The following is a 25,645-nucleotide window of genomic DNA, read 5'->3' as shown; positions in this document are numbered from 1 at the left end:
TTGGTCGCTTATCTCCACAAATAGGCCAAAAGTTTGTTTTACCAATTATTACACTCTATGTGAACATTTACATCAACAAATCCCAAGTACTGGTTTTTAGGGGTGCTGAGTGTGGCGCAGCAGCGTGTCATGCATTTTCTGCAGGGCCTTGTCAATGGCTTTGCGTTCTTGCTGCTTTTTGTTGTTGTTGATCCTCTGGAAGCGCGCCCACTGGTTTGCGTGCAAATCAGCTGGATAGAGGCACAAGCCTTGCAGGGAGGTAACTCTGGAACAGCCAACGTAAGTGATACCCAAGGAGTGCTCAGAGGTTCCGATGTCAAGGCACACTTTGTCGCGAGTCCAACCTTGGCTCTTGTGAATGGTGACAGCGAAGGCCAGAGAAAGAGGGATTTGGGTGCGTGTGCAGACGTCGGCTGCCTTCATCCACCTGTAAGTGTGCGGCGGAATTGGCACAGTGCGCGCATGATGCGGGTGGAAGCTTGGCCCTTTGTAGATGTCGAATTGAACGAAGACAGCAAGTGGCAGGGCAGGTGGCGGTGGGCCATCGGGGTCGTACAGGATTCCTAGGACTGTTCCTAAGGCCCCGTTGGTCAAGCCAGCTTCGATCCAAAGGTTTTGGCGAAGCATGACGCGTGCACCCTGTGCAACGTGCAACAAGGTGGGTAGGCCTCCGGCATCATCAGCAGTGACAGAGGAGGATCCAGGCCCTGCGTTGACAGCGTAGAGCTTGGCTTTTGCTGTGGGACCAACGGTCACTTATCTCCCGATTAGGGAGTCTTACTGGTTAGTTATTCCTGTACAGATTGCTCAAATCTAAATTGATATTACATATAAGGTACAGTTTACTGGTTATGTTATGCCTTATCGAACAGTATATTATTGCGACCGTCAGGTCGCAGTTACTATCAAAACCTCCACCGGCTGTCCGTCAGGTCACGTCACGTCACGTCACGTCACGTCACATCACATCACGTCACACTTTTGCCATACTCATATCTCCGCCACCGTTGCCCCTATTCATACCAAACTTTGCACACACACTTCTTGCCTGCCAATCCACAGCCTCCACCCCTCCAGGGACCCCCGGAGCTCCAGGGAAACCCAGGGACCCCCCGGCTCCGCCGCCAAAAGTGCAAAAATGACCAAATGACCACCCTAACGGGGCTGCTCACGGGGAATTCCCGGGGACCACCGACTCCTGGTGCTCCAGAACGGATGCAAAAGTGGAGGACCCCCGCCACTGCAGCACACATAAAATGCCGTAACTCGGGCTAGGAGCGACCGGGAGAGCCGTGGCCGGTACCCACGCGTCTGCCTAGGTGGCGCGGAAACAGCCGCGCGTAGAGCGCCAACTAGCGGCGGACCCCCGCCACTGCAGCCCACTAAAAAGGCCGGGAAAAAATATGGGCAAATAGTCAAAAGTAGCCGATCATACATGTGACCTGGCAGTCGCTTATCTCCCGATTAGGGAGTCTTACTGGTTTTTATGTTGACCTTGTTGTTGCTGCTTCAAGAGGCTTTTTCTTATGTTATTATCCTAGTTTTATTATTGTTATTCTTACGTTTCTGAACACTGTTGTGGCCCTTATTACCACAGTCAAATGTTGCTGATTACCTTATAATGACAAACAAACCTTCTGGATTCTTGAAACGAGATCTCCCTCCCAAATATGCCCATGTATGCGGCAATGTATACGTAGACCATGGTCATGTAGACCAGTGGTTCTGAAGTGGGGGCCGGGACCTGGGAGGGTTCCAGGGCATCAGCAGCAAAATTAGCTAATGTGGTAACTATACTTTAATGAGAATGTAATCCTATTTATACTTTGGATATCCAAAAATAGCTGATGTACATGTAAGCTCACAATGCTCACTTTGTGAGCCTTTAGATCAGCCATTTCTGGAGTTGCAAGGTAATACAGTACATTAATACATCAACATCAATACATCAAATGCATAGAGAAATAGTATAGGTAGACATAGGTAGACCAAGCACCTATTCAGTAAAAAAACAAGGTAAGTGCTACGGTAAGTGCTATGGGCTAAGGTGGAGTCTGAAGAGGTGACGGAAACTAGGGAGTGAGTTTGCAGTTCTAATTGCAATGGGGAGTTTATACCACAGTTTGGGGGCCAGGAGGGCAAAGAGTCTAGGACGTGTGTGTGGATCGTTGTCCTGGGGTTTGGTATAAATGCAAAATGCCTAAAATGTTGTGACTTGTCTTTGTATATCAGCTATTTTCAGAATGTTTATCTGTCGAATAAATTGTAGCCTAATGCCTACAATTCCAACAAGTGCTTGTCAGGGTGGGGGTCCCCAGTTCAAATGATTATTTTGGGGGGTCCCCAATTATTTGGGGGGTCACCTGAAAATGTTGAGAACCAGACTGATTTTTTGTTTTGTTTTGTTTAGTTTTAGAACCAGACAGTTAGTACCCTACATTGGTTCTCAAAGTGGGGTCCCCATGGCTAAATGATAGTTAGGAAGTAGGAACCAAATGGACCCTTATGTGTATGTAACTCAGAGAGTGTATAAATCTTCTCTTATAGGGGTCCCTGACTCCCTGGCATATATTTTCAAATGGGGGTCCGCCCGCGGAATTTGGAGGTCCTCGACATGAAAAGGTTTGAGAACCAGACTGATGGAGATGGATGGCTCTTGGCAAACGTTACGTCACTGCCAGTAGCTGTAGGGGCGTGTTGTTGTAGGTTGTACTGCAGGATTTCCTCATGAGCCTGAGTGAATGTAGCGTCATTCAGTCGTGAGGAACGGATTAAGAGGGATTTAAATCGTTCTGAAGTCGCGGAGAGCATATTAGCACGGAGAGCATATTAGCACGACGTTAGATAAACACTGACATTGTTTTCTTTCGCGTGGATATTTATATCGTGAGTCATTAAAGATGGGGAGCTGCCTTACAGTGGGACCAAATGAAGCCCTGGTTGTCTCTGGTAGGCGTTCCCTCTTCTCTGTCTGTCTGTCATGCTACCGCTGCTACTAGCTAGCCTGGATATTATATACATGATCCAGATCAGTGGGCTTCAACCTTTTTCATACCACGGCCCTTTATTTATTCTGCTTTTGAGCCACGGACCACCATTTTATGAGTTAATTAGCCTATTAGACCCAAAATTTCGAATATTTTGTTGTCGTTCGATAAGATTTTGTCCACAATTCCATTCTGGTGCCATAGGAGATAAACTGGCATAAAATAGCCAAAATAAAAATTTTCTACATTCTTTAATGTCTTTTAAATTAAGTAAAGGAGATGTTTAACAACAATTCAACTGTTGAGAGCGTAAAATGAAACCAATTGGTTTAATTTTACGCTCAGGAGTTAAAGATATTTGGTTACCAATTCTCCCATCATTTAGCTGGGGACCACCTGGAACCCCTTCAAGGACCACTGGTGGTCCCCGGACCACTGGTTAAGAACCACTGATCTAGATACATTAGGCCTGAATGAATCCATACACTCCAGCCAACAACGTAGCCTGAATAACGTTAGCATAAACACACGTACACACACACGCACGTTAGCATGCAGGTGGTTTGGTTTGTTGTACAAACACAACGGCGAAGATGGAGCTCGAATTACGCTTCTAATTACTGCCAACCAATTCAATGCCTGTCTGTCTTTGTTTGACACCCTCTAGACAACGTTGCCTCTTTAACTATATCTAGATCAATCGATGTGATTTATACCTGGAGCTCCCTCAAGGAACCCTGGGGGTCCCCGAACCCCACTTTGAGAACCACTGATTTAAACTATGCACAATGTATTCCTACTATTAAGTGTTTTCTACACGTTTCACTGAAGCATGAATAAACATGGCTCTAGTGGTGAGGATGTGGGGCGGGGTAGATTATGTTTGGATGGCTCTTCAAGTTCATGGTTAATACTGTACCACCCTTGTCCTGCTGTATTGTGGAACCTGTTCAACAACAACAATAGCAATGTAATTCCTTACTAGTGACGTTTCAGGCTAACACACAATGGCAATGTATGGATAAATGATGGGTAGATTTTTGGATAACACTTTACTTCTATAATTCTATAATAAAGGTCTATATTACTGGGTCTATATTAAAGCCTGGTGGGCGAGGTTAGGTCTATATAATCCCATTTATAATGTGCGTATAAGGCATTATAAGAAACACATTATAGTTTATAATCATTTATGACAACTTATAACTTATTTGTATTAAAATGGATGAATATTCTCAAAGCAATTTTCATCATTTGAATTATGATTATGACTTATAATAGAATCAAATCATTTAGAGGTCAGAGTGAGATTTACATCCATAGGCTGTCTCTCACACTTTGTTTTTTAATTTGTAGCATAGGTTTTCACAACTGCAGTTATCACTTGTTTGAGGATTTCAAAATGCAAGGTATTTGCTAGTTTGCTACTAGAATGGTGTCAAGAACAGCAGACAGCTCCTACACCTATATGCTTTGGAAACCACTCAAACCAGACATGTCAACGCCACAAAGTTTCCACCCAGTTTTAACAAAAGAAGCCCCCTGGTCTACTGGTCCAGGCGCATAGCACACAGGCATTGCCACATAGGCATTGATGCCTGTCTGACGGGGTCGCCGGTTCGATTCCCGATCCGGACGACCTTTGATGTCACTCATCAGTCTCTCCCCATTTACTTTCAGTCTACTGTCCTATCCATTAAAAGGCATAAAAGACCCAAAAAACTAATCTAAAAAAAAGAAGATGAGAGATTGTCTCTTTATTGTCTAGTTATGCTAGCCATTGCTTCCTTTTCTGTGATTTCAGTGATTGACCAATCAGAAATAGCATTCAACCAAGCAGCGTAAAAAAGCAAAACATTAATACTTCATTCTCTTCCTCTCCAGGTGGCTGTTGTGGGCACGATAGCAAGACCTATGTGGTGGGAGGATATGCCTGGGCATGGTGCCTCGTCTCAAACGTTAAAAGGTGATGTTAATAGAATCACTACAGAAACACATTACTTTTAAGTATGCACCAAACAATTAATGTAGAAGTACAAAGTGTACTCACATGCTGGTGTAGTGAGAACCCTAATGACAGGACAGGACAGGACAGGACAGGCAGGCAGGTAGTGCATCAAAAACCCATGTTTGGGTGTTTTAATAAACAGCAGGTGAACAGAACATAAATCACAAATACAAACTAACTAATACGGTGACACCAAACAATAACTCTATCTGGGGAACAAGACTATTATACACATGAGGATTGATTACACCTGAGATACAGATGGGTAGACAACATAGAACCATGACAACTAGACCAGGGAACATACACAAGACCTAGACAAACGATGACAAAAGTCTGTGAGCGTGACACATACAGGACAAATATACTAACATACGTGGCAAAATTATAATTGGCCCGCTGACCCAGACACGTTATTGAAATACTCCTGGCCAGCTGACTCGACATTTCACTTGTCTGCTTGGGCTGGTTAAAATATTGCCTTAAATTTATAAAACGGTAACACATGATTTCACAGACTTTTCCTGATATTTTGTCATTGTCATTTTGTGAAAATCATCAAATTAAATTCTGCTATAACATAAGTTATGTGTACATGCATCGCAAGTTCTTCTAAATCAGCCTAAAGTATAACTGACTAGCCATAGCGTGAATGTTTATGCTGTGTATGGTAGGGTTAAAATTGTACAGTGACTATAATATAAATATTGTAATAATGACTTTATAGAAATGTATAGTAATTTGTTTTAGTACTTATTTACTTTTTTACACATGCTATGGAATAGTCAGCAGATGTTTTTGGTGTTTAATGTAGGAATTCTCCCAGGTAGCAGAACACTCTACAGGGTTTGGCCCTTATGAAAACAATAGTGTCTCAGACAAGTTGTGTGTGAAGCAATCTGAGTTCCCAGAGGTCTTTTTTTTCCATGTGTGAAGAGATAGAATGCAGTGAATGAACCAAATGCTGTGTTAGCTGGGTTAGATGTCAGCGGCCGGCGAGATAGATGCAGGCTGGCAAAAAAAGAAAAATGGATGTGTTCCAATTTCAACATAGAAGTCAGTTTTTTAATACATTACTGATGTAAATAGATTACCGTAGTTAATTTCCTTCATATTTTTCTTCCGATCTCCAAAATAAAAGCGTGGGTTTCCAAGGCTGTTTCCTTCAATACAAGGGTAAATTCTCAACTGTTTCTTGCCAAGTCAAACGGCATGTTCCTGGCCAATAGTTACAACCCTAAGGGCGAGAAGCGACCCTAAAGGGCGAGGTCACGCTGAAACAACAGAGACTGACACAATATGTCCATATATGGACATTCCCAGATATGGGCTTAATACTGTAACGACCCTGCAAGAGATCCAGACGTAACTCGCTCCTCCAAGGGAGCTAGCTCTCTTGGCGTTGTGGGTTGCTTGCCTTGTCTGCTGAGTGGGGGGCCGGGGTTCGTCTCCCGTTTGAAGGCGAACTTGCTAAACGTTACTTCTGATGACATCAGGGATCTCCATATATGGGCATAAAAGGGACATGGACGGAATTCATTTGTAAGTGTGTCTCACGTTGCGACAACCACATTGGTTATCATGAGACTGACACAATATGTCCATATATGCGTATTCCAGGATATGGGCTTAATATTGATGACATCAGGGATCTCCATATATGGGCATAACAGGGATTGTATTCGTGTGGTTACCCTAACAGGGCATCATCTGGGAATACCCATATATGGACTTAATATTGACGATTTCGGGCCGGGTAGGGCGTAAAATGTCCGTTAGTTAGGCTGTGTAATTAGTAAGTCCAGACAGGGCCTCGGCCGGCCCAGTTAGGGCCAGGCCTTAATTTCTGGGCCTGTTGAGAACGTTGAGCTGGTCAAGTCATCATTGTGATGTCACTCAGAACAGGTCAGCTATATCCTTCTGCTGAGCTGGTCAAGTCATCATTGTGCATATTAATTCTGTCTGTGAGTGTGACACAGGAGCTGCAAGTTTTCATAGTAAATGCTACCTACGGTTGGGCCAGTGATCTCGAAAGAGCATGTCTATTGTCTGTATGATTCTATTAATAGTCCATACTGTACATTATGCAAATCCTGGTTGGTCCAAGTGCAGATGGCCAGATCGTCTGGCCAGCTTTTATCTTCTTATATTTTACTTGCTTATGATCTTTTTTATTAAAATTTTGGCTGTATATCTCAACTCTCTACATACCTTATACCTATGCAGTGCTGCTATGAAAACTGAATTTGCCCTGTGGGATAAATAAATGTCTATCTATTTAACTTAAAGTCAACCTCTGGTGAATCATTTGAATAGTAGCAGATCTCAGTCATATCTGTGGAAATTACTAGCAAGTGCCTGGTTATAATGTAAACAATCATGACTCAAATGGGGCAAGCCAAGTGTATTTTCACTGAAAAAAAGAAGAGGCACTCACTCACTCAGTCTCATACGTTAATGTGTTTAAAGTGCAGGGTACATGTTTTAAACCAAATGCAAAAGGTAACCAGGGATGACAACATACTGCATAACTTGAATGTTGTGCTGTTTGAGAAGTTCCTTGATTTTCCTCCCAGCAAGTGTAAGTGGATTACTCTCACATGACAGATGAGGCGTTCCATTTCAACTCATTTGGAAAATTGTCTGAGGTTTCTGAAACCACAGCAGCGATGGATGGGCTCTTATCAAATGAGTTTCTGTTATCTTGAAATCCCAGAGTCGGGGCAACCACTCTGTATCAACTGTAATCAGAGGCCATCAGGAAAGCTGTTCCCACAGCTTTTTGCTCAGTGACATTTGTTGTCTTAATCTCTCAAGAATGTTTCCATTGATAACATTGTAAAATGTAATATATGGTCCATATAACCTGTATTACACACTGATTCCCAAGAGGTCTGCTTTTTCAGTTAGGCTGTGTACAGTACACACTTGTTGATTGACAAGCAAGCAAGGAACTTTGCCCTAGTTACAACCAAGACTACTTTGTTATGAGTACAGTCTTTGAGTTAATGATTTGCATTAGCTCTTCATAGTTAATCAACATGTAAATAGCTTAATGTTGCAACAACAGAAGAACCAAATATCCCAATACTAATATTCTAAAGCCCTGCTTGTAACCATTAGAGGCCATGCAGTTCTTTAGGGTTCATCATCTTGTGATTCGATTAGATTATGAGGAAGTGTGTCCAGTGTTGACATTTTCGCCTGTGGATGATGGTGCTAGAGAAACGTTGTGGTGGCCCTCAAACAGCTATGATGAATCCTCCAGGGAGTATGAATGCACTCCGGCCATTGGATTTTGAGATATCGTGTGTGCAAGTGGAAATGTGGAATTTGGATGGATGGACCGGGTTCACCCCGCTATTACGAAATCCCGCTATTCCGAACGTCGACTTCCATTCTTCGAAATAGCGGTGTCTCCAAATATTTTTAGGCGGAGCTTTGAATCTATGATGATGATCGGCTTGGCCTTTTTTTTTCTTCTTTTCTCTTTTTTTGGTGCCATTTGGCAATGTGTTCCCAGACGCACAGGACGCACAGTGCGTCATGCATATTATACGTCCATATAACTAATAGGCCTATTATTCACTTTATTATCAACATGTTGCAATTATACGTCCATAATATAATTAATATAGGATATAATGCAGCAGCACTTTTTATGTGCAAAGCCCGAGTGTTGACGGGGGTTCCGGCCGTTCCGGCCGTTCCGGCTCACTTTAAGCCCTGCTGGTGGAATAATCTGCTCAAATTCAGATTTTCGGAATGGTGAGGTCCCGACCGCAATTCGGGAACCCCCCCTTTCCGAAAATCAAAATTCGAAAAGGGGGGGCTTCGAAAAGGGGGGGTTTCGAAAAGGGGGGGTTTCGAAAAGGGGGGGTTTCGGAATAGAGAACCGTCCCGGATGGACCGACATCATTAGAGCCTAGCTTGGTGAAAGATTACCTCACTGCAAGTGGAAAGAACCCCCATGTGACTCCTCAGTTATATTGTTACTAACATTATCAGCAAACAGGATGTGACTGATACTATTAGGACAAATCTGTAACTGTAAGAACCTAGCTATATGACTTTTATTTTTAATTTCACCTTTATTCTGAGTACCATGGTTGTAGATTCATTACTAGTAAGTTACTAGTTGTTTGTAAAGTTGGTGCCATGGTGATGTAGAAATTGTCTGGTTTTCTACACAGTAGCAGTTGTTTTATACATGTTAATTTACGTTATGCCTTTTATTGTCACTATAGGATTACCCTAGAGATCATGACTCTGATGCCCAGATGTGAGGACGTGGAGACAGCAGAGGGGGTGGCCATTACTGTCACAGGAGTGGCTCAGGTAAAACCTGTCTTGGAATAACAAATAATATGTTTTATTTGTCACGTTTGTGTGTGCACGTTTTGTAGTATTCCATGAGAAGTGGGTGGTTAGAGAGTGAGAGCAAAGGGAAAGAGATAGAAATCTGACAAACATGAAGTGCAGAGGAGAAATACTTATGTTACAGCAATGTGGAACCCATGCATGCACATGTAAATATTGAATTACTAATGAAATGTCTTATTTTCACATGGAAAACTTTAGTTTGCGTCTAAAAATCTATTAATGCTGATCAGAGCACTACACATGATGCTTGCTCAATCAAATCTGTATGTTACTCATGTGACGAGTACAATTTGGTTGTTGTTGCTGTTCATATTATATTACACTAGACGGCAGTTTTATAGCACAACAATAATCGATAAGACACTATTATGCTGCATTCACACTGAGAGAAGGGAAGCTAATGGTTTGCTTGGTAATTCAATGTATTCTCTATGCAAACCAGCTTTAAAAAATTCCAAGCTGGAAAAAAAGCTTGGAACTTTTTAAAGCTGGTTTGCATAGAGAACACATTGAATTACCAAGCAAACCATTAGTTTCCCTTCTCTCAGTGTGAATGCAGCATTACTAGTGATTTGCCACTGTCGGTAGGCAAAGTAGGTGAAAAGAAAAAACATAGCAGTGTGTTTTTTATTAAATGTTGTATGACGCTGAATCGTGCTAAACTGTGTCCTAATATGTAGTGGCACCTTTTACACTGAGAGCCCGAAACAATCAATTGAACTAGTGCAGTGTAAACAACAACTCAGATTATCTCCATTGCACCAAGCTACAGCACACAAGGCAGGGAGGGTCAGGCCACGAGCCACAGAGAGTCGCTCACCTATAGAAACGTCAAACGAATATTTGAGGGGTAAAAAATTCATCACTGCTCAGTTTGCCAATGTTGCTCACGGTGATTAACCTAAGTCTAATTAAAAACAAATGCCTTTTACTCACTTTCTCGTTCAATTGCTCATGTTACACAGCTGGTGCATGTGTTTGTGTGTCAAACAAGGAGAGATAATTTGAGAGTGCTTTGAACAGAGCTGTGAGGATGCTTCCCAGTCCCAAAAAACACTCCAAAAAGAAAAATACTTCAAACCCACTTGCCCGTTCGAAATTGTTTTTTACTTGCCCCCGGTAATCAATTGGGCATCCGTTAATGTCAACCCCTGCAATGATAAGCCATGCTTTTATAGACCCTGTCTTGTTCTGTTTTCACTGAACCAAGCTCTCTGTATTTTTTATTCAGGTGAAAGTCATGACAGACCTTGATTTGCTGGCAGTGGCTTGTGAGCAGTTTCTGGGTAAATCGGTGATGGAAATTAAAGCAGTGGTCTTGCAAACCTTGGAAGGACACCTGCGCTCCATTCTAGGTGTGAACATTTTATCTTGACTTTCTGAGTGGTCAAGTTTGCATACATTTTAATAATGATAATTATAGCTCCTGTGATTTGCCTTCCCTGGTTTAGTCACTAATTTCCCCCTTGTGATTTTAAATACAGCCTACTTCACACATAGTAAAATGTTATGGGGTGCGAATGTGTTTAATACATCTCCAAGAGGTGTTTAAATATGCTCCTTAAATACAGGCACCCTGACAGTGGAACAGATCTACCAGGACAGGGACCAGTTCGCAAAACTGGTAAGGGAGGTGGCCGCACCCGATGTGGGCAGGATGGGCATCGAGATTCTGAGCTTCACCATTAAGGTAGGTCAGGGTGCCTGGTGGAAAAGCCAGTTGGCGCAGTCTGATTCTCGTCATGTCTTGCATGTCTCCCCTTTCTCTGGCTTCGGTCTCTACACAAATCACCTATTCAATTATAGCCAGAATGACTGATTTAAAATCTAGATGCCTAGCAGTAGAATTCTTGAGTCTTGATAACAACTAGCTGAAGCATAATGGGAGTGACCGTAGTACCTCGCTGGAGATAAGTCTGTTTCTGCAGCATCATTTCCAGTAATCCTCAATGGTCTATGCTCTCTTTGATACAGTATACTGTTGTATAGTAGTTAGCTTGTTAGCACAGGCCTCAACAAAATGTCTGTCTGTAGGTATTCTTTGAGATCAGCTTAAGAATATGTTGAGCAATTTATCTTCGAGTAATGAAACCTCATTTGTTGGAGTGTGCCAGTAACTGACCGGATAGTGCATCAACCACATAACCGCAACATCGATGGTTCAATTCCAGATCTAAATAAAGCAAAAATGTCTCAAAAGAAGAAATCTCATAAATTGATAGTTTGTGTGTGGATGTTAATACTTATTCATGTCTATTCCAGGATGTATATGATAAGCTGGATTACCTGAGCTCGCTTGGGAAGACTCAGACTGCAGCTGTTCGGAGGGATGCAGACATTGGTGTGGCCGAGGCTGAGAGAGATGCTGGGATACGTGTAAGTAGGCCCCGGCTTGGTTATTGATTATAAAGACTGGCTTCCATAAAGTGCTCGCCAAAAGATTTAAAGCCTCTTACCACGACCAATGCAACATTTTATGTATGGGAGCTTACAAATAAGTGTATTGGTACTTACTTATTACTTAACTTATTACTTATTCTTTCTGCACAATTCTAGGAGGCAGAGTGTAAGAGGGAGATGATGGACATCAAGTTTCAGGCAGATACCAAAATGGCTGACTCGAAACGGGAGCTGGAGTTGCAGAAAGCTTCTTTCAACCAAGAAGTCAACACCAAGGTCGGTGCTTGAGCTTTGAAATTGCCTTTCAAGCACTCCCTGCTGCCCAATGGCATAAATACAGTTATGTTTGGCTTTTTAAAACGGTGACGTTGACTATTGACATTGTGTCTGTGTGTATGTGGGTATCTGTCTGTCTGTCCGTTGGTTCATCTGTGTTTCTGTCATCTGTCTTTCTCTCTCAGAAAGCAGAGGCCCAGCTGGCCTACGAGTTACAGGCAGCCAAGGAGCAGCAGAAAATCACCCTTGAGGAGATTGAGATTGAGGTGGTGCAGAGAAAGAAGCAGATCACCATTGAGGAGAAGGAGATTGACCGTACCGAAAAGGAGCTGGTCGCCACTGTTAAGAGGCCTGCTGAGGCAGAGGCCTACAAAATAGAGCAGTTGGCTGAAGGGCATAAGTGAGTATGTTCCCATCCCTAGACACACCATTTCCATTTGCACTGATCAATCTGCTATATTAATAAAGGCAAGTTAGATTTAAGTATAGTTGGCTTACATACCGTATATAACATTTAGGGGTTCTTGCAACAATAACAAAAATGTGTGCTTCAGTAACATTTCCATACCGTTCTTTCCCAGCAAAGATGAAATATACTTCAGAGTGCAAAAATGAAAGAGGGGAATTGGCTACCTTTTTTTCCCTTCTCTTTGTCAGGTTGCAAAGGGTTCTGATAGCCCAGGCCGAAGCAGAGAAGATCAGAAAGATCGGTGGTGCAGAGGCAGCCTCCATCGAGGCCATCGGCAAGGCAGAGGCTGAGAAGATGAGGCTGAAGGCTGATGCCTACCAGCAGTACGGAGAGGCGGCCAAGACTGCCCTGGTCCTCGAGGCCCTGCCAAAGGTAACACATTGAGCAGTGTTGACTTTGACGACTAAAACTATGACGAAAAATGTTCGTCAACTACCTTTTTTCACTGATGAAAACGAAATAAGAATGAAATAAAAACTAAAACGACTAAAAAAGACTAAATATTTTTACAATTTTGTCAACAAATAAAAACTAGACTAAAATGTTAGGGAGGGATGAGTAGAGAAGAGATCCAGTAGAATATGGTTGCGCTCGGGTGTTGCACTCTGAAAATAGCAGATAGTAGATCTGCTATTTTCTGAGCACAACCAAGTGTAAAATCATCCATTACGACACATCAAGGCCTATCAAAATACATTTTAGTCGACTGAATCAACGGTAGATTTAGTCGACTAAAACCTTATGATATTTAGTCGACTAAAACTAGACTAAAAGTAAAACATTTCAGGTAACTTAACTAAACAGAACATTCATTCAAAAGACTATGACTAAAACTAAATCAAGATTTGCTGTCAAAATCAACACTGACACTGAGGCCCTCTGTGTTTGTGGAATGATGCTGTTTAGTTTGTGGCTCTAATTGACCTTCTGTAATCTGGCTAGTAAGGATAGGTTTATAATGCAAACAACAGTTATGGGAGAAATGCTATGCAATATGATGTCATGGAATTTTACATGACCTACAGTAAGATAAAGATTTATGGATACCAGGCTTGAGGCTTGCTACATAGTGAGTGATTCACTTGTCATGAGACCGCTGTTTATGGCATACTCGTGCCATGTGATAAAGGGACTTCCTATTTCCTGTATAATACTTAAAGGTTCTTTAAATTACATTGTTTGTTAAAATAAGTGAAATAGCTCAATATTTGGATAGCAATCATTGCTATAGACTAGAGCGTTTATTCAGTAAAAGGGATCTCCCTGTCTCTCCAGCTCTTTAGAATATGCATTTTCAGGTTGGGATACAGACTTTATCCCATCAGGGGATACAGTTTAAACAAGTGAAATTGGAAGGGATGGTACAAAGACACAAAATTGAAACTGGAACGCTATAAAATTGAAGCTTAATCTCTCATGATTGGATGAAATTGACAACCCACCTGAAAATGTATTATCTGTTTAGCTGAAGAGACAGGGAAACCCCTCTTATCGAACCAACACTACGCAATGACTATTACTGAACATAGTGCTCCACAAAAAGGAAAATCACTTCACACTACCTTTAAGCAATGTTACTGTACCATGTCTTCACAGATTGCTGCCAAGGTTGCAGCACCGCTAGCCAAGACCACTGAGATTGTCATGCTGAGCGGGGACGGCGGCCGTGGAACAGGAGAGATAAACCGCCTCTTGGCTGAACTTCCTGTATCTGTCAATGCTCTCACTGGAGTGGATATAACAAAGGTATGGGAATCAGCTAGGAATGGGATGATAATCGTTATTATAGTTTATTGTGATGAAAAAACACTAATGTGGACATTTAAATGTATTGTGAAATTGTCCTCCGTCATACACCAGGATGAATTTGCTTTTGTTGAGCTGCAAATTCAGTACCACTTACTGTAAACCCTCTATACTTGATATATGGACGCATATGTTCTTATAATATGGTCTTATTTCACTTTACACAAATCGATTTGCCAAAAATAGCATATCTACAACGCAACGCAGCGTGTTGTGAGCTTGTAGATCGGCTATTCTTGCCATTTTATGTTTTAAGCATGTTTTGATTATCGCGATAATATTGTTAATAGGAATTAATCGTCCCATCCCTAGAACCAACAGTAGTTGCTTTGCTTCCACGATGCCCCTAGAACAATGTCCAATCTATGGAGGCAATATTTAAAAAAATTACAGTACTGATGCATATTTTACTTTTATCAGTCCTTCTGGTTATACAGAATCCTATATTGTACCTGCGATACCAGATTTATAACAACTGGAACAGGGGGAAATAAACATTGCATGGATGCACCTGGGACGTACAGTATCATCCTCAGTGATGTAGCCCAAGGTCATAGGGGTTTCAGGTCTCGCAAACATCATACCCCTCACTCTGGTGACCCAGCTAGGGTGACAATCCCGACTTTTTGCCCCAGTACTTACTCACGATCAGTACCATTAGGGAAAGACAGGGCCACACTCCGCTGCTCCAGAACTAGGGAGGGACAATCTAGCACGTGGAAGGACCACAGGCTGTGTGGGTTGACTCCTGGCCGGGCTCCTCCTACGTCTTACCAGGTCCACTCTTGCTCTCACCGGGTCAGGGACCTGTGCGTAGCACCAGACTCCCCGTACCAAACATTTAATTCAGGAGCAGTGGGTTCCTGACTGGCCCTCCTAAAGGCCTCACCGTGGTTTTGTTGGGCCTCTTCCTCATGGAAGACACAGGCTGAGGCGTCAACCCATACTGCTCCCGGGTGCCGTCTACATTCCGGCTGTCAACCGTCTCTCTGGTGGTCACCAGACTATTCCTAGTTGTCACATAGTCTATTCCTATGAGTCGCTATAAATAGAATAACTATTTACATATTTAAGTTGTATAAAATGCACATCTGCTTCCTTTTGTTTTCAACAGATCCCTTTGCTGCAGAAGATGACCAATGCTCAAGCCTAAAGAAAGTGACTCCATATTACTCCGATATCTGTTGTATGCACTCACATTGACTGCCTTTAATACACTTGAAGATTCTTGTTGTTTTTATATATTGTATACAAGTGGATTTTTTGAAAAACCTCTGGTGCCTTAAGGCCAAATTATACTTTCTGCATAGCTGTGATATTGCGTACAATATTACGTACAAGTCCACGGTCTATGGACCTTCGCGGCTACGCAGACGCGGCAAGTATAATCAGGTTTTTACTTTCTACAGGACCAGAATATCTGCATGTACTGCTGCTCCTTTAAAAATATTTGTTTTGCTGAGATTTTAACATGGGAGAAATTTGTTTTTCACAGTACTGTATGCATACTTTGGCCCTTTTGTATAAGGTTTTACAGGATTTGAGGTTCACATTCAGTTCATATTGTCACTCATGATAAGATCTTACCACTGAGCCTGACACCTTGTCTTAGGACACAGTGGGCCCTGCTGTAGAGGACAATGCAACCATTTTAAACTGAGCATCTGTAATGAATCTTTGTCATTCATACACACATACATCTTCCTTTGTTGTCATAGAGTAAATGCAACCTCACTTCATTTTATTCCCGCAGTTATAAACCCTATGTATGACATACAGTATATACTGTGTGTGTGTGTGTGGGTGGGTGTGTGTGTGTGTGTGTGGGTGTGGGTGTGGGTGTGTGTGTACACACACATACATACCCACCCCCTGATTTGTGTAATGAGTCTATTGCATTATACTGTACATCATATGTTGCATCATTTTTATTATTCTGATATTTAATTTCTTATTTATATAATGCAACAAGGTGCTCAAATTACACAAAACCCTTTTATGTTACAATAATCTAAATTCTATTTTGTCATCTTGACAGAAATTGCTTTTATCTTTAAATCATCTTGTTTCAGGGAAATAGGGAATTCTGTGCTAATCCAGCTTGCTTGTTATGTTGTAATATATGATATTATTTAAGTCATGCTTTGACCTCTGTTCAAATTGATATACGGGTGTTCTAGTAAGTGTAATTTAAGCATGATTTGTGGACAAAACTTTCAAAAGTCTTGTAAGTCATTATTGAAATGAAAAGGCTTACTGTTAAGGGACCCTCGTGCATGGAGAATTGCCAAACACGAATACCAAATTGATTTGTTTAATGTTTAGTTTAGTGGTTTTATAAATTTGGATTTCTGAACAATGTCAAATGATTCTAACCATTCACTTTAAGAATAGATGATAAGCCATGTTAGGTAGTCTGTTTGGGCTTTTGGCCAGTAAATTGTACAATTTTTGAAAGTGTCCGAGAGACATGCTTTTTGTTTTTAGAAAGTGCTGGTATATATCTTTATTAGTTTAATAATTGTAAAATGGGTTATATATATATGCTGACACTGTTGTACAGTGCATCACCTCACAATGTTTTAGTTGAAGTTTATATGAAGTGAGAACATCCATTTAAATGGGCATTCCACTATTGTTAATTGATTTGTAACGGAAGCTTTTTATTCTACTTGCATATTTTTATTTGTTGTATTTCATTTTCAAATGTCACACAATGCTTGAGTATTTCTGTGATATTTCTGCTGTATAAAATGAGCAAAGCTAAAAGTAGGACAGTTAATTCATCCCTAAATTGCTTAGCACCGCATTTTGTGGTGTTATCCAAAATCCAACAAGGCTTTAGGAAATGGGCTCATATGCATGGAAAGTTGTAAGTAAAATACACAAAGAACTGTTAGTTGTGTAGATTGAGTTGGTCCCTCATTATTTTTGCTAGTAAGTTTTCTTGATTACAGCTATAGTGATTTGACAATACTGTGACAATGTTTTGCTTGCTTTTGCCAAGCAAAGGTTTGGTTGACAAAAACATTTCAGATTCAGCTTTAGTAAATGTAATTACAAAATAGGCTATACCACTTTTAACAAAGATAATACCTTTGTCATGCTCAATGTGATGTACAGTGAGTGTTTGTGTCCATGCACACTAGGTATCTCAAATGGCCATCGGAGTCTACAATGTTTATCACTGCATGTCCTCCATGTGTAATGCCCTACCTAATCTAATAAATTCATTGCAATATTTACGCTGTCTGGAATGAAAGTCTACATAAGAAACATAATTTTGCATTTTTTTTTAATGTAATTGAGTTCTCACAAGATGAGCATCTACCTAACACCGTCACTGATGACTGGAGTGATTGTGTAAAATATTCATTATATTGCATTTTCAACAACAAAAACAGTCAAATGTAAAGCAAGTTTTTATTTAAAAAAAAATGCATTCTAGACTTTGACTATTGTGGGTACACGAACATTTATAGGCCTATATTGAGAATTCTTTGTCATTTTGTTTTAAATTGAGACTTAATAGATTTATTTGTATTTTCGATATTATTTGTTTGAACCATTTGATATGTGAACAGTGAACTGAATTTATGTGCAGGTAGATTGGCAACAGTTATTCCATTCAACAGTGAATCATCTACAAGGGGTTTTGTTTTGACCTGTCCATTAGCACCACCTGCAGGTTGAATGAACACTTTAAAACAGAACTATGAGAGAAATCATTTTTCCAGCGACATTTTTGTTGAATTGACACCAGCTCAAAATGCGACACATTGTGAGTTTTTAGCTATTTTCGAAACATTTAGAAAAATCTTTAAGAACAAATAATAATTTGAATAATGTAAAAATAAACATTTAACATAACTTTTGACCCTGGTACAACAATATTTTCAGATGAGGGTCCACGGGTAATACGTAGGCGTCAATGTGGGGGCCCATGACATGAAAAGGTTTGAGAACCACAGTGACAGCTGGATATTTACGATAAGAACCACATCGGGGTTCCAGCGGTCCCCAGCTAAATGATTGTTAGGAACCAAATGGACCCTTATGAGTCTGCTAGGAGTCTGTAACTCAGAGAGTGTGGAAATGGAACCACATTTGGTTCCATTTGTACACTCTCAGAGTTAAATGAAGATTGATTTTACAATATAAATTAGGGTCTCAGATAAATGAATTGAAATTAAAACGAATCACTGCTATAGAGCTGCAAAAGAAAATCTCTTATGGGGGTCCCTGGCATATCTTTTCAAATGGGGGTCCGCGGGGTAATAAGTGTCAATTTGGGGGGTCCTTGACATGAAAACGTTTGAGAACCACTAGCTCAGCTGTATCAGCATCATGATCAGCATAGAGTGGTGGTGTATCAGTCAGGCGTCCAACACGGCTACCTAAAAGCCACACAGTTTGGTCCTCAAACACAGAGCTCGCCACCGCGCATGCTCCACTAATGTTGCTGCCGTAGTCAGCAGCAGCAGCAGCACACACAGGACGGAGAGAAAGCACCGGGGATGGTCTGTTTCTAACGAGCAAAACAACAATACTGTGTCCCGGCAAAATGAAGTTCCCTTACTCTTGAATTTCTGACAAGTAAGTGTTTCGTTTAAGCTTTTGTTCCCATATATTTTGGTTAAATGTAGCTGTGAGAAAGGCTAGCGCTAGCCAACCAGCTGGCCTGGTCACCAGCACAAAGAAGCGTCCACTGCTGCTTGTTTATTGTGCTTGACTCGAGGCTGAACCCTTTTAATGCTAATAAACCAAACCCTGTTGGCATTATAGCCACATTTCAACGTTTTGAGATTCGTTTCCCCGAGATTGACCATGTTCTGTTATGATGCTGCTCCGACAGGTCATGTTTGTTTGCCAAATTAATCGCTATTGGAGGAAATGCCGACGAGCTAATCCAACATAAACTACAGCAGGGTTTGGCTAGATCGGCTAACGTTACTCAGTGGTCGGAAAAGGTACTCAAAGGTTTTACTTAAAAGTAAAAGTATCAATACTGTAATGTAGAAGTACAATTGTTACAAGTAAAAGTCTGAATTCTAAATGTACTTGAGGAATAGTTCAAAGGTATTGGCATCAAAATGTATTCAAAGTACCGCAAGTAAAAGTATTCATTATGCAGAATGTACTGTTTCAAGTGTATAAAATGTATAACAATCTCTTGAAAATAGCAGAACTACAAGCTCACAATGCGTCGCGTATTGTGACTTGTGAGGTTGTAAATCTGCTATTTTCAAATGGCCGAAATGTATATAGGGCTGAAGTGGTTAATGTATGTGTTGTGATTACCTAAATCTACAAAGTAACTATTAACTAAAGTTTTCAAATAATATAAATAAAAATATTGGAAATTGGAGATACTCAAGTACGAATACCTCAAAATTGTACTTAAGTAAATGTACTTAGTTACTTTACACCACTGGTTACAGTGGCTAGAGACCTGCTATCGGGGACTTGGCTAGGTTTTAATAATGTGATACGTCACATTTAGAATCGGGTTGTTTTCAAAGGCTTATTAAACACCATGTTATTTATAATGGACGAAGACGTGAAAGGATGGTTATAGCATACATGCATTGTTTACTCAATGCATCCTTCTTTAGGGGATTACGTTTTTGCAACCGATCAAGGAAAACGAAGCGTGTCATCACGCTTATAAACGCAATCTCATAACTCGTTTTCCACCAGAAAGTTATTGGTCGAAATTTGACTCGAAAATAACTCGTCAATTGTAATAACTTTGGACAAATACTTATTGTGTTATTGTTATTTATAGTTCAGTGTTGATGTTGGATCTCTTTACAATCCAAATTGGTACTGGGGTGTTGGCTACTCACTCTGATGGAAACATAACGTTAGCTTTGAGCCTGATTATACAAGCGACATAACTTCAATCCCATTCTGTCATGTACAGTCTTGACATGTGCAGTCATATCATATGGCTGCTGAATGGAATGCCAAAATATCTGAGCACAAACTGTGATGTAGTTGAATATGGCTTGCAGTTAGCTCTGGTCCATATTAGGAGAACTCCTTTCGAACGTTATGGACTAGAGCTAGCTTGCAGTTATTTAAAATCATCACATACAAACTAAAACATACTATCTTATTTAATCTAGCCAAATTTACAATGATGATTATGGTGTAGGCCTCATCCATGTCAACCAACTGCAGCAGCTGAACCATTGTGCGTAGCTATCAGACTCTGTCCCGAGAGAGACGCTGACTATAATTTAGCCATTAAGTTCAGCATAAATTATTTCCTGTAATGCATTGTGGGATCATTCTTTGCTAGGCTGCTGCCACCATTGAAATGGAATGCTGTGTTAATTTCAACCATACAGAACCATGCTTCTCTTAACCCAGAGTAGTATTTTTATTTGATTGTTATATTGGGGTTATTTTGTCCAGTTTTGCGTCTGGGACATTTCTGATGTTTGAAAAATATCACTAAATAACTGCTGGCTAAGTGGCTATGATTAATGCATTATTTTCACTGCGTTATGACATTGATTTGCTCTAGCATAATATGAACAGCCTAATTATACATCAAAGAGGGTAAAATTGCTATTTTGTTCACTTGTCTGCTGTTGGCACAGCCCCATAGGAAACAGAGATTGGAGAAGTCAGCTGCTGGGTTTGTAGCCTGCTGTCATTTTGACTGCCATTTTATTCCGCAAAAAGAATCCATTCTCCATCTGTCTTAGCTCTTTGCTAGCCTCAGGGTGTATGCAGTGGCTTTAAACAGAAACAAGAACCGCTGTCATTTGCAAAAGGTCATACAGTAATGCATGTGGGAAAAGACCATATAAATGCCATTTCACACCTGGGTGTCTGTTTATTTTCTCACTTATATCTGCTCTTATTGTCTTCCCAGCATGGTGAGGAGAAAGTGTCTCATGTTGCATTTAGTGGAATTGTGACATGCTGGCCTGTCTGCCTGCATCAGGTGACCCTACCAGACAACTTCTCTCCCGCACGCAGATGAACACTGGACTTCAGAAATGTAAGTGCTTCCTTCCACCATCTTGTGGTCATATTTCCACTGTAATGAGTCATGTCTTTATGAGTCAGTTTACACAGCTGAACATTCCTTGTTATCTGGCTCATTGCAGGGGAAACTACACAGAAAATGAGATCTGCCAACTATCCAACTCCAGCAGAATTGGATGCCTATGCTAAGAAAATTGCCAACAATCCTCTGACCATCCAGATCTTTCCCAACAGTGTCAAAGTACCTCAAAGGAAGCACATTCGCCGCACAGTAAACGGTCTTGACACGTCCTTGTCCAGCCAGCGCCACAGTCCCTATCCCTCTCAGGTCAGTGCCAGAGCAGGCCTTCTGGCCGTCCTCCGTGCGCCTTCTAAAGGCATTATAAAACAATCAGACGGCAGTCACGTGAGACTAATTCATAAGTCCATCATGAATCCTCACAGTGGCCCATATGCCACTCAAAGCACTTTAAACCTTCCTCAGTCTGCTGGTCATCTACAGGGCCCTTCTCAGCCTCAACCCCAGGCCATGGCCGCCCAGAAGCAGGGCATGGCGCATCCACAGGCATTACAGCAGCAGCAGCAGCAAAATCTGTCTCATCCAATGACTTTGCAGCAGGCACAAAGTGTGCCCCATCAACAGTCTTTACAGCAAAGGAATGTGGCTCACTCACAAGCTCTGCAACGGCAACAGAGCCTGTCCCAGATGCATACGTCACAACAAAAGCAAGGCTTGGCTCATCCACAAGGCCTTCAGAGACAGCAGAGCATGCCACACACCCAGACTCTACAGCAAAAGCAGAGCCAGTCATGTTCGTCTATTGTGCCACAACAGCAGCAGCAGCATCTTTCGCATATGCAGACACTGCAGCATCAGACAACTCCTCATCATCAAGCTTTACTACAACCACAAGGAGTGACTCAGGATCTGCGGCACATGTCTGATGGAGCCCAGCTTCCAAGCCTGCAGCACCCCCAGGGCCTAGCAGGGCCACAGCCCCTTCCCCAGGCTGGGAATGCAGGACCTCCGGGTGCCCCCAACAGCAGCCTCCAGCAGCAACCCCTGCCTGGTGCCTATGGGTCACGGAAGCTGCCTGACGCAGATGCCCCACCAAACATTACCGTATCTACCTCCACCATCCCTCTGTCTATGGCATCCAGCCTGCACCAGAACCGCCCTGGAGACCTGAGCAGCATTGTACACCAGATTAACCAGTTCTGCCAGGCGCGCGCTGGCATTGGAACCACCTCGGTGTGCGAGGGCCAGATTGCCAATCCCAGTCCCATCAGCCGCAACCTGCTTATCAATGCTAGCTCCAGGGTGTCTTCTCATAACATGGCTTCAGGCTCTATGCCCACTTGCATGATGGGAGGAGGCCCAGACAAAGCCCCACCTCAGGGCCCTGCTGCTGTTGCTCCACAGCCGCAGCATAACATGGCTGCTATGAACAGTATGTCTGCCTATCACACAGATGTAGAGCAGCAGCAGCAGCAAATGCAGCAGCAGCAGCAGCAGCAAATGCAGCAGCAGAAACAACAACAGTTACAACAGATGCAACACCAACAGATGCAACAACAACAGTTGCAACAGTTACAACAGCAGCGTTCTTGGGCCCAGCACCAACTGGCCCACATGCAGCAGCCAGCTGAGGGAGCCCACCCTTGTAAAACCCCAAGGAGAGAGCCGCCTTCTGGGCCTGGATTTCCTACCCGAAACCTCAGCTATCCGCATAAGCTGCCCAGTGCTGCCCAGTCCTACCCCTTAAAACACCAAACAGACAAACCACAATCCATGTCCCCTGTCAACGGCCCAGCAGGCAACATGTCTTACAGCAATGGTCACTATATGCAGCCCCCATGGGCTGGCATCCCAGCTACAACCAGTAACATTGCTCCTCAGGACCTCCCGATGCACTTCCAGGGAGGGCAACCAAGGGCATCTGTGGACTGCCACCCAGGAGCAAAGTATAGGCCTGGGAAAGGGGGGCCTCCTGGCCAGCCCAAGCTGACACAGGGAGCAGATTACCTAGGAGGGGACTACCAGATTCCTAGCTTCTCAGAGCAGAATCTGGGTGTTCTAGAGAAGATGCACCGCCCCCCTGGTCAAGCCCAGGCCCAGGAGCCCAACAATGGTAGAGGTGTCCACGCTCATCACCCAGGCTATCGATAAAGCGTGAGCACGTCCTCGCTTAGTGTGTGTTGAGATTCTGTCACCAACACCTACATTGGAATAACCCATTTGTCCTAAAGGATGTTGCAAGTGATCATTTTGAACGTATCCACAGTTTTATTGCTTCAAAGCTTGATTTCCTACTAGTTTAGTTTTTCAATGGTTCCTCAGGTCTTAACATTATGTCTTACCTAGGGCTGACCCGAATGCTTCTTTGAATCCATCTTTGAAATGATAATCGACACCAAAATTATTAATCGAATGCTTTACACAAACCTGTAGACTTAAAGTGACAGCACGCTGTTCTCTAGCTGAATCAAAACCCTATTTAACACTAACCAATAACCACAGCTCATCTGCTACCAATATCTATGTACACTAGATGTAGTATTCCTGCCATGTTGCCAGTGTGTGCTTCTAGGCATACTGGCTCCAGCCGCACTGCAAGATAAAGCGTTATTTTAACATTAACTAAACTCCAATCTGTGAGTTTATTTTAAATGATACATTGTTATTTTATCCATCTGTATGTCAACAGTAAAACTGGCATGTTTGCTGTGGCCTGAGACGCTCTCCCCACTGCTACGGAGAAATGCTGCTTGTGTTGTTGGGTTGCACCACCTGTACAGCGCCAGCATTGTACAGTATGTATTTATACCATTGTATGCTATTTTAGGGTCTATTTTAATGAGTAAATAATTTGCATTAATTTTACGAAGTGACACTACATGTGCCGCCATCTGTGCTGCTGTTTTTACTAGAATTTGTTCTGTAGGGTTATAAGATTGGACTAATGTGTTTCACATTCTGATTTACGCATTCAAATGGTCCGTTATTCAAAACAGACTGTGGACTGCTCAGTAATAAAAGACCATACAATGCAATTAACCAATCACAATGAAGTATTCAAGTCCAAGCTTCAAATGGCTAAAAGGTATTCAGGACAGCCCTAATATTCCTTTGCATCAAATGAAGGGGTTTCACAAATGTGCATGGATGTGCAGCTCTGTATGTTGTTAGGAAACTTGGGTCACAGCTGCATATTCATATGATTGTCACATTTCTATTCTAAGGCTAATTACAGAGCTGTGCTTTTCTCTTGCATTAGTGGCCTTCCCACTGCCCAAAGGCAAAATTTAGGGTTTCCTTATGTTGAATTTTCATTTGCTATGAGTTCAGCCACAGCCTCAACAGGATGGTTGTGTTTTTGTCCAGAGACTACCACCTCTTTTTGAGGTGCACAAAAGCCCAGCTCAGAGCAGTGAGTAGTCAACTGGAGCGTCATAACAGGAATTCAGAAGTGGCCACAATGTGTCAATTGACAACTCTGCATTACCTGTGGTCTGACTTTATGCTAAAGGAAAATAAACAAAGCCGGCAGTATAGAGAACAGTCCAGCGTGTTGCTTGGGGACGATACCATCCTATTATCTTGGGCCAATTCTTCCCCTTTTCTCTCCCACCATTATCAGGTATATGTCATGTATGCCCAGATGTTATATCAAAAGTACTTCTGAGGTATGTGTGTACTGTTCTTGCAATATTTGTTTTGCTACTTGATGTAGATTGTTCCTACTTGAATTTTAGGGAGGACTCAAGTGTTGAGAACCAAGAAAATGTAACGTTATGCTCAACATTGGCATAAGGGAGCAGAAGGCCTGTTAGGAAATGACTAATGTGAAATGGTATTATTATAAAGTTTGATTTTAAACAGTAAATACATTTATTGTATACATGATCATGTGTGAAAACCAAATTGGTCACTTGCAAGCATGCAAGAAAACAAATAATGCAAGATGGGGGTCACTTAACTTTACTTCCCAAAAACCTTTGCTCTAAACTTTACTGCTGTATTGGAAGTGAACTGAATGGGCGTGACAGTTGTGTCTATGTGGCTTATGGTGAGCACATCATCCACTAACACTAGCCTTACCCTGTGCTGTATATCTACTACCTACAAAGTAAACGTAATGTCCAACCATTGTATGCAGGTTAAATCTAGCTAGATTGGTCTAGCATGTATATCAGTCTATTTTCTCCTCAAGTCCTTTATAGTCTTGTTGGGCTGAAGATGTCTGGGCACCCACTGTTCCATTCTCCTCTTGAAGCCAAGCCTTGTTGGAAAAAGCCTTAAATGTTACT

General features: G+C 41.9%; 2 protein-coding genes across 3 annotated transcripts in view; both read left to right on the top strand.

The window, feature by feature from the left end:
* Positions 1-2,774: 2,774 nt before the first annotated feature.
* Positions 2,775-17,487, top strand: flot2b (flotillin 2b). Its single transcript, XM_080731030.1, has 11 exons — positions 2,775-2,949; positions 4,872-4,953; positions 9,243-9,333; positions 10,610-10,733; positions 10,950-11,068; positions 11,641-11,754; positions 11,935-12,054; positions 12,240-12,454; positions 12,712-12,895; positions 14,120-14,269; positions 15,444-17,487. Exons 1-11 carry the CDS (start codon positions 2,901-2,903, stop codon positions 15,480-15,482), a joined length of 1,287 nt encoding a protein of 428 aa, XP_080587156.1. The 5' UTR covers positions 2,775-2,900; the 3' UTR covers positions 15,483-17,487.
* A 1,312-nt stretch (positions 17,488-18,799) lies between these two features.
* The window catches only part of fam222bb (family with sequence similarity 222 member Bb), a 9,131-nt gene continuing 2,285 nt past the window's right edge, over positions 18,800-25,645 (top strand). For both annotated transcript variants that reach the window (XR_013962278.1, XM_080732119.1), the window contains exons 1-3: positions 18,800-18,925; positions 21,219-21,347; positions 21,457-25,645. The exon at positions 21,457-25,645 is cut by the window's right edge. Coding sequence is in view for 1 of the 2 variants with exons in the window: in XM_080732119.1 (XP_080588245.1) it covers positions 21,266-21,347; positions 21,457-23,504 (2,130 nt within the window). In the remaining variant the exon portion in view is untranslated. The remainder of the gene's footprint in view (positions 18,926-21,218; positions 21,348-21,456) is intronic.

Source organism: Nannobrachium achirus (assembly GCF_963921795.1).
Source record: "Nannobrachium achirus genome assembly, chromosome: 8".
Taxonomy (NCBI): Eukaryota; Metazoa; Chordata; class Actinopteri; order Myctophiformes; family Myctophidae; genus Nannobrachium; species Nannobrachium achirus.
The sequence above is the reverse complement of the archived record's forward strand: the minus strand, read 5'-3'. Positions and strand labels throughout refer to the sequence as shown.

Bases quoted from the DNA above. Each gene is read 5' to 3' on its own strand.
- flot2b (XM_080731030.1), top strand. From the start codon at position 2,901: ATGGGGAGCTGCCTTACAGTGGGACCAAATGAAGCCCTGGTTGTCTCT. The intron at 11,755-11,934 runs GTAAGTAGGCCC...GCACAATTCTAG, and splicing joins AGAGAGATGCTGGGATACGT to GAGGCAGAGTGTAAGAGGGA. The intron at 12,896-14,119 runs GTAACACATTGA...ATGTCTTCACAG, and splicing joins TCCTCGAGGCCCTGCCAAAG to ATTGCTGCCAAGGTTGCAGC.